Genomic DNA, 9,231 nt, shown 5'->3' on the forward strand with positions numbered 1-9,231 from the left:
ACATTATATACTGTACTGACTTTATTGTAGTGTTCATGCAGTTCTAAAGAACTGACTTTAACTGCGTCCAGTACTACAGTATTAACTGTACTGGCTGCTGTACTATAGTGTTCATGCAGTACTAAAGTACTCACTGTAACTGTGTCCAGTACTAGATTAACTGTACTGGTGAGCTGTACTGTAGTGTCTATGCAGTGCTAAAGTACTCACTGTCACAGCGTCCGCTACTACATTATTAACTGTACTGTAGTGTTCATGCAGTACTAATGTACTCACTGTAATAGCGTCTGGTACTACAGTATAATCTGTACTGGCTGCTGTACTGTAGTTTTCATGCAGTACTAAAGTACTCACTGTTTTAGCATCCGGTACTACAGTATAATCTGTATTGGCTGCTGTACTGTAGTGTTCATGCAGTACTATAGTACTCAATGTAATAGCGTCCGATACAACTGTATTAACAGTACTGGCTTACTGTAGTGTTCATGCAGTACTAAAGTACTCACTGTTATAGCATCCGGTACAACTGTATTAACAGTACTGGCTTACTGTAGTGTTCATGCAGTACTAAAGTACTCACTGTTATAGCATCCGGTACAACTGTATTAACAGTACTGGCTTACTGTAGTGTTCATGCAGTACTAGTACTCACTCCACTGGCTGCAGCGCTAGTGGGAGTGACTGGGAGCGGTGGGGATGGGTTGGGTGTGTCAGTAGCTTATTTTCCCCTGGTCGGTAAACACATAAGTAGGGCAGACAGCGGGCAGAGTAAGCCCTGTGTTTCCCGGGCGTACCCGGGCGGCGTGCACTAGGTGTACAGCTTGAAATTGCATTGGCAGCATCTCTGTCAAAGGCACAGATGGTGCGGCAAAGATAGCGTCGCTCGCGCGTTCTCCAACAACACCCCCGCCCCTACCCACCCCGACCACCTTCACCCCACCCACCCCCCCTCCCCCTCTTCATCACCACCCCAATCCAAGATCCAGTGAAACGAGTAGCTCCCTCGGAAGTCCAGGGAACTCAGTTTTTGTAGTTTTTCTCTTTTTTTTTGCCATTGCATTTATTCCTACGAGTTTGCCATTTTTTCCGATTGGGAAGTTTCACGAAATTTCACTTTTCTTTTTTTGGAGATTGCTGATCCTTAAAAGGTGCCATCACTCTCTCTTCTTCTCTCCTCCCAGTCTTCAAGGCGAAACAGTCCTCTTACACACACACACACAAAAAAAATAAACAGAAAGAAAGAACTTCAGCATTGCCATGGAAACTAGACCACAGTGATTTTGAACTTAAAATAAGGGAGTTCTAAACTGAACAGTGACTAACTATTCCTTCTCGTGTGTGTGACACATTTTTATTGCGTTCCCTGTTTCTGTTATGTATGTTGTATACACAGATGTATTTACAGGTTGTGTTAACTGAATGTTGTTTGCTATCAAACCACCTTTGCCCTTTCACAAATCATGGTGTTGATCCTTGCTAAGCTAACTAGTATCAGGAGAAACCCTAACCCCTGTCCTTCCCCCCAAACAAAACCTATTTATACCCGTTCTTTCGTCCCCAAAATCCTTTATACCGTATCTCCTTTCGACAAGTCACTCTAATTCACCTCATTAAATGAACCAAGGGCCAGAATTGTCATTCTATGCTGATGATGTTAGCAATTTTTTGCTAACATTTTGCTTTAACATTTTCGCCTATGATGTGCCGTTATCATGCTAACCTTCCCTCTTCCCTATAACGTTTTCAAATTGTTTCCTATCCTATTCTGACTCGAAATACCGTTAATGCCAGCAAGAGAACATGTTGAAAATAACCACAAATTGTCTGTTTAATGTGTGCTGTGTAATAATGTTCCCTGTTAACTAATCTCCTTTTGGGATTTCTAATTGCTAATAGAATTACTTGGAATGACGAATTAATCACGTATAACTTAGTGATTCATCATTCTCGGCCACCTTATCCAAATATAACAATATTTGCCCTGTTAAATTAAACCTCCTGAGGATTTGAACAGCAAGGTGATTGTTATTCTGTAGTGATATTTCATGATGATGTTCACGTCCGTTTGGGCCACTTTAATCATTAAAACACAAATCCGACAATTAAGGCTAGCTAACAGGGGTTGGCCAATATGACAATCCCATATAGCCACCGCAAGCTAATTAGAAAAAACTAACCCTAAAAAAATTGCCAAAGAGATGGGTACAGTAAAGTGGGAAGCCTATTCTTTTGGGAATATACTATTTATTCCAATCGCCCCTCAAAAAATGAAATGGCAGAAAGGGAATGGGTGGTGGTTGTTATCATTACTATCTAAAAACAATCTTACGCAGCTTTCTTTTTGTAATTTTTTTTTTCATGCAAAAATCATGCGGCCAATTTGTTAATGTAAGTGACCTGAACCTCGTGGTTTGCTATCTTATCTTAACCAATCAGAAGTGACATCTGAATGCTAGCGTAGTTAGAACAGACGTTGTTAAGCTGAGCATAGGCTGTATAGTACCATAGGTTGTTTAGTATTATATCTTAGATTTACTTTTACCATGTACCGTTAAACAAGCAAACACCAGATTTACATACATCAGATAGGTTTACGACAGTTTAGTAAGAGTTTATTCAGGGATTCTAGGAGTAGGATAGAATATTTGCTTGTATTTTACCTCAGTTTTAGGTAAATTAGTCAGAATACTATGTTTAAATAGACAAGGTTAACTAAACGTTTAGCACTAACTTCATGTTAGTCTTTAGTGCTGTTCTAATCATGGTGTTAATGTATACTGTATTTCAACTGTCGTTGCTTTCCTAGTGTTAGTTTGGAGGGACGACTCTTCCTTAAGGGGGTATCTAACGCTTGTCTTTCCCCCCCCCCCCCGTTGTCTCTTTCTTGTCCCAGGAGGTGAATTAGTGTTGCCCATAATTACCGTGGACTCCCTAGACCCCCCGTCCATCGCGACGCGCTACCCGGTAGTCCCCCCGCCCCCGACCACGTATCGCCCCTTCCTCACCCTGCTCGAGACCACCAAAGAGACCCTGTCCCTGCCCAACCACGTCCCCGCGCGGGCCCCCTGCCCCCTGGACCACGAGGACTGCGAGGAGCCCATCGAGGTGTCGGCGTACGGCTCGGGCGAGATGACCGAGTCGGACGACGAGGACTATTTCAAAAACTCGCCGCTCGTCACCGACCGGACGGTCCTCCCCCCGCCGCCCGCCGCCCAGAACCCCCGCGACCGCCACTCCTCCCGTGTCCCCGACCCCCACCGCCCGCCCCTCCCCTCCACCCCCACCGCTGACCCCGACCACCTCGGCCCGCGGCCCAAGCCCCCCAACGCCAACCCCGGCGGCAACGCCAACATCCCCGCCGGGAAGATGAACACCCGGGACCAGGTGCTGCTGCCCCCGCCGCCGCCGGCCCACCCGTCCTCCTCCGACCCGGGTCAGCGGCGCCACCCCGCCGGTGGGGTGACCCACCCGCCTAACTTCCCCCATGTGCCCACCGCAGATCCCACGTCCCCCGAGCGGGGCCTGCCCGGGGCCGTCGAGGTGCAGCAGTCCAGCAGCACCACCGGCATGGTGGTGGGCATCGTGGCGGCCGCCGCCCTCTGCATCCTCATCCTGCTCTACGCCATGTACAAGTACCGCAACCGCGACGAGGGCTCCTACCAGGTGGACCAGAGCCGCAACTACATCAGCAACTCGGCCGCCACGCAGAGCAGCAACGGCACGCTGGTGAAGGAGAAGCAGGCGGGCGCCGCCAAGACGGTCACCAAGAACAAGAAGAACAAGGACAAGGAGTACTACGTCTGAGGGAGCCAGGAGCCGGAGGGGGAGCGCCTTGACAGCGAAGCCTGAACCGCGGGGCCGGGGCACTTCTTCTAAAGAGGAGTGAGAGAGAGGAGAGAGAGAGAGAGAGAGAGAGAGAGAGAGAGAGAGAGAGAGAGAGAGAGAGAGGCAGAGAGAGAGGCAGAGAGGATGAGACATGGTGTCTTTTCTTTTGAACCGTTAAAAGTGTCGATTGCCATCGTAGAAATTGAGGTTCTAGGAATACCTTACTTATTTGTTGCACTCATTAGCTCCCAAATTGGTATATACAGTACACTGTGTATCGGTGGCTTGGACTGATTTTAGTGTTTATGGCTTGTCCAGTGTGTTTATGTGTGTGTTTGTAAAAGAGAGGCTGCCACCTCTAGCACCACACAAAACCACGAACACAAACACCAACACACACACCAACACACACAAACACCAACAAACACACACCAACACACACACACACACACACACACACACACACACACACACACACACACACACACACACACACACACACACACAAACTAAAATGTCTTGTTTATCTCACGCCAGGTGAGTCTTTTGTAAATTGCCATGGGAAGAAAGACAGTATTTGAGTGAAGGTCCATACATCCTCAAGGCCATTGTAAAAAACAACACAACCTCAATCAGTATGAGAATAGATAAGGTTCAAGTAAAGAAATTTCAGTTCAAGTGAAGAATAGCAGTGACACACGCCTGTGAAATTTGAATTCTGACAAAGAAAAAAAAACAGTGTCAAAGCCACTGGCCTTCTCCCTCTGTAAGTATTAAGAAGTCTCGTAGTGTCCTCTCTTGATCTCTCGCTGTCCCTCACGTCTCTCTCTCTCCCTCTCTCTCTCTCTCTCTCTCTCTCTCTCTCTCTCTCTCTCTCTCTCTCTCTCTCTCTCTCTCTCTCTCTCACCCTCACCCCCTCACTCCCCCCCTCTCTCTCTCTCTCTCTCTCTGATTCCTCTGCTTTATCCGGCGCGCTCTCTCCCTCCTCTCCTCGCGCGGTGCGCACAGCAGTCCCGCCCGAACAGTAATCTCCGCTGCTGTGTTTCGAGCATGTAGTATTCATTTTACGAAAAACGAGATTTAAAAAGAAAACTATTTCTTCTTTTTTTCTTTCGTTCTGTGGAGTTTAAATTGATGAAAAAAAAGTACACATACATATATATAAATAAATATATATTATGACAACGACGATGATGATCAACAACAACGATGTTAAACGTAGCAAGAACGAGATGACGCCGTTTGCGACGTGCCTCGGACACTGACTTTGTACGTTTTAGCCACAGAGACGTCTTTGACGATGACCCCCCCCCCCCCCCCCCCCACCCCCACCACCACGACCACCTTCACCCCACAGTTAGCCTTCTTTAGAGCATACCTCTGTCCTTTCTCTTCCCCCTGGCTGTTGCATCCCGAAAGAGCAGTTCTCTGGTTCTTCACAGTTACGAATAAATGGAAAAAATACCCGAAATTAAAGAGAGGGAAAAAAAAAACGATCAAACGGACAACATGAATATAAGTCGTGTGGATCATTCAACCGCGGCCCGTGGAAAAGGTCAAGGTAGGTGACTGTGACAACCTCCTCACAGATGGACAAGATGGAGGAGATGGAGATGGAGGACGGACATCTTAGATTTTCTTTGTGACATTAGAGCCACTACCATCCCCATCCTAGCCACCATCAACACCCTCTCTGCTGCCCACCCCTTCCCCCCCGGAAACCATGAGCCTTTCCCTTGGTTACACTCTTTTGGAAGACTCCCTGGTTGTAAAAACAGCACCGCTGATACGAGACTCCACTGAAGAATCGTTGCGAGACGGGAACGGTGGTGGGGGAAAATCTCAGTTATTTTCTGGTTTAGTTTTTTAACTTTGGGGCGGGGGGAAGGGGGAGGAAAGAAGCGTTCTTATGTTGAGGTCCACTGTGGACTGAGGTACTATGGAGTGAGAGACTGGTGGCTTGCGCCCTGTTTATGCCCTGAGTGGACAGCCATAACGGGCAGGGATAACTTTATGGAGCGAACACGCCCATACACAGGAGTGTGTGTGTCTGATGCCAGTTCCCTTGGAGATATACAACGGAACGTACTCCGAATTTTCTCAACTCTATTAAAAAAAAGAAGAAAAACTGTACCATGAAAAGAAAAAGAAAATCTTGAAAAAAAAAAAGTTTGTGAAATGTCTAAATATTTGACTATCATCCCATGACTAAGAGAAGTGTGTTTTCCCCGCTACCATTACTGTTTGAAGATTTGAAAAAAAATTAAAAACATTGACTATGGTAATTGATTCTGGGAAATTGGAATTTCTATGTTGTATTTAATTTAGTTTCGTTTTTTGTTTTTTTTGTTGAGAAAATGTGATTTGGGCTACCAACATGTAACCACGCTTTTCTCAACTCTCCTCTGAGAAATCTGATATTTACGATTCCCATCCTCAACTCTGTTTGACATTCATTATTATGTGTTTCCTTTTTTTTCTGCTTTTGGTTTATTCCTTTGACATATATTATGTCCTCAAGCAGCTCCTTACGTTTCTTCCTGTTTCTTTCTGTACTGCTCAGGGCGATACAGCCACCATTTTCAGCAGTCTTTGTCTCATTGCCACTCTTTACGTTCTCTGACCCCATTCCAACCATATTCCTCCCAGTAACTTCCTGTTCTTTCTAAATGTTATCGTAAAGTGTTCCAGTGAGATGAATCTAAATATGTGTACATTAACAGAGGGGAATACACTTGGTTATATACTTCTTAATCTCCTGTGTGTCCTGTGGTCTTTTCTGCTTGCTTCCTCATGAACAGAGTATCACACAGAGACACAGCCTAAGTACTGGGTTAGTATCAGGTTCTCCTTTACCCTACTGGCCGTACGACCAACTGCAAATCTGTTTTCAGGCCTGTCTCTTTAGATGAATCATCACATTTAAAATGTGGCTGTAAATTGTCATTGTTAATTCATATATGCCAACTTGTTTACTGGTATAATCACAAAAACAACCTAGTATTTTTGCAAGAGGTCCTAGTTTATAATTTCCAATTGAATTCACACAGTGATATACAATTGCAATGGACCTCAGTAGGACTTGAACCCAAAAGTGTAACACAGAGGGTTAACCAGCGACGCTCTTCACTGCACCACTGAGATTGGGACAGTCACAGGTCTGAGGTTACACGGGACATTACAATTCATTACAACTAATTCCAAAATTAGATTGTAGCTTTGTATTAAAGTTTAATTGAGGTTATGTTCACTGACGTTTATCACGTCATGCATTTCCTTTTTAAGGAAATAGCCGCAAGTTACAGCTTAAACTTGCCAAATTACCATGAGCTGAGTGGACTACCCAAACAGCCATAGATAACGTTATGCAGCTAATTAAATCATGGGCTAGCCCAGCGATGTTATCACTGGTTAAAATAATCATTCTTAAAAAAAAATGTATGGGTATGTTGAACGTGGTGGAAACTTTATAATGTTACCGTACACATTACAGTGTACCTGCCGAGGAGACGGTGGGCAGATGTGGGAAACACTGCATTAGCTTGGTGGCTGACACAAGCAACATATCAGTAAGCTAAATCACAATTGATGTATCATAGCAATAAATAAGGTCTGTGCTGGATTACTGTTTGCTTGTACCCCAAAAGCTATAACGTGGTTCCCTAGGAAGAGCGCACAGTTGACACTTGACCCACAAAGAGTTGAGAGTTTGACTCAGCCAGTGTCTTAGAACTTTTATCCCTTGCTCTCCACAACTTTGCTGCTGCAAGACGAAGCAGCACTTTCTTATGAGTTTAGGACTCCACTGAGGGTTGAAAAGGAAGTGGGCGTGGAAAAGTGGGGGAGGCACATGTATTTCTACTAGTGCAAAAAACACCGTAGCAGGGAAGGATAATTACTTTATTGTCGCCTCAAACAAAAAACCTGCATCGGCAGAAAGACAAGTGTGTAATCGCGTTATTCGTTTATGACTACATAAACAAATAACATGATCCGTTTTTGGTTTTCTTTCACTTTTTTCCTCATAAATATCCATGGCGTCAGTTTATTGACGCTCAATGGGTGTTTCACTCGGTGCCCACACAGTTTCATCATAGTGGACGCCTTGCCACCGACGGACGGCTAGAACCTCGCCATCCTCCCTCCCACCGCTTTCGGGACCAGAATGGTGAAGAGCGGTGTGTTTTTGAGTGATCGCCGATGTCTTGCTTTCTTGTACTTTGCCTCTGTAGTCTGTTTTGATGCTCGTCATTGTAGTCCTTTGCATAACCTGACCTTCTTTTCTCATATTACTATTCAGATGTAAAGCCGTTCCGCCGAATTCAACAACCGTAGAAACAGAGGAAAGGACACAACATTATCGAGACCAATCTCATGGGCCCTGACGAACCGGTGAACGGGATAAGTTTGATGAATTTAACCACGGGTCGAACCAATGATGGAAGTCTTCAACAGCAGATGAAACAGGACATGAAACAGTACATTTGTTACGAATGAGATCAATCTTATTTTAGATTTCTGTTGCCTACTGTAAAACCGAAGAGATCAGTCTGAGTCAATTGCGAATCCGATAAAGTTGGATGGAAGGAAGCCAATGAGTTGGATGACACCTAGGATAATCCCTCAATCCAGAAATCTATGAACAAGATATGCATTGAAGTAGAAACATTTATTTCCCTGTGATATCATAGATGTTTTTCCACTTTGATTTTGCTAGCGTTTCTGGGCGATGTGATGTTTATAATGAAAAACCAGTTCAAATAGGATTTCTGTCATTGTTTTATATATATGATCTAGATTGTCTGCGATATTTCATTCACAGCACTACACATGTGACACTTGATATGAAATGGCTGGAGATAAAATATAGGCCTTCCTAGACCTTCAAAGGAATTTAAAGGGATACGCAGAGGTATATGAAAATTTGCCTGTTTTACCCAGATTGAGACGATTTGTTTAATCCCAAATTCATCATTGTGCGTCAAGAAGGGGAATTCCCCGGGTTAGCATTTGCTTTCGACAGCCGCATCTATTGATTTGCAGTAGGGATGGGCACGAGTAGTAAATTCCAAACTCGAGTGATCGAAGGAATTCCTCGAGGATCAATCGAGTACTCGTTTAATCGAATCTATTTTTAGAATGCAACGCATCTGCAGCAGGAATAGGCCTGATGACGAACGGCAATATTACCAACCAAACATGTAATGCTTATTCTCCATCAAAACAGTCAGAGTTATGAGAGTATTCATTATTTATTTTTGCAAACGTTCAAAACACATTTTCCTTACAGAAATAAATATGCGTCTCACGATTTAATCACGTTGAACCAAGGCCTGTAACAGTTAAAAAAAATTAAAAAACGAAACAAGTAGCCTAACCATTGAAAATAATTTAAAGCTGCAAATT

At 44.4% G+C, this 9,231-nt stretch overlaps 1 protein-coding gene and 1 long non-coding RNA gene across 2 annotated transcripts; both read left to right on the plus strand.

Moving 5' to 3' along the window:
• The first annotated feature begins 954 nt into the window (after positions 1-954).
• Positions 955-6,579, plus strand: LOC132475938 (neurexin-2-beta-like). Its single transcript, XM_060077346.1, has 2 exons — positions 955-2,388; positions 2,894-6,579. Exon 2 carries the CDS (start codon positions 3,130-3,132, stop codon positions 3,802-3,804), a length of 675 nt encoding a protein of 224 aa, XP_059933329.1. The 5' UTR covers positions 955-2,388; positions 2,894-3,129; the 3' UTR covers positions 3,805-6,579.
• Positions 6,580-7,279: 700 nt separating this feature from the next.
• On the plus strand, positions 7,280-8,589 carry LOC132475961 (uncharacterized). The gene is made up of 2 exons (XR_009530040.1): positions 7,280-8,003; positions 8,126-8,589. It is a non-coding gene; the product is annotated as an uncharacterized LOC132475961 (long non-coding RNA).
• Positions 8,590-9,231: the final 642 nt, after the last annotated feature.

The sequence above is a fragment of the Gadus macrocephalus genome, chromosome 17 (genome assembly GCF_031168955.1).
Source record: "Gadus macrocephalus chromosome 17, ASM3116895v1".
Classification (NCBI taxonomy): Eukaryota; Metazoa; Chordata; class Actinopteri; order Gadiformes; family Gadidae; genus Gadus; species Gadus macrocephalus.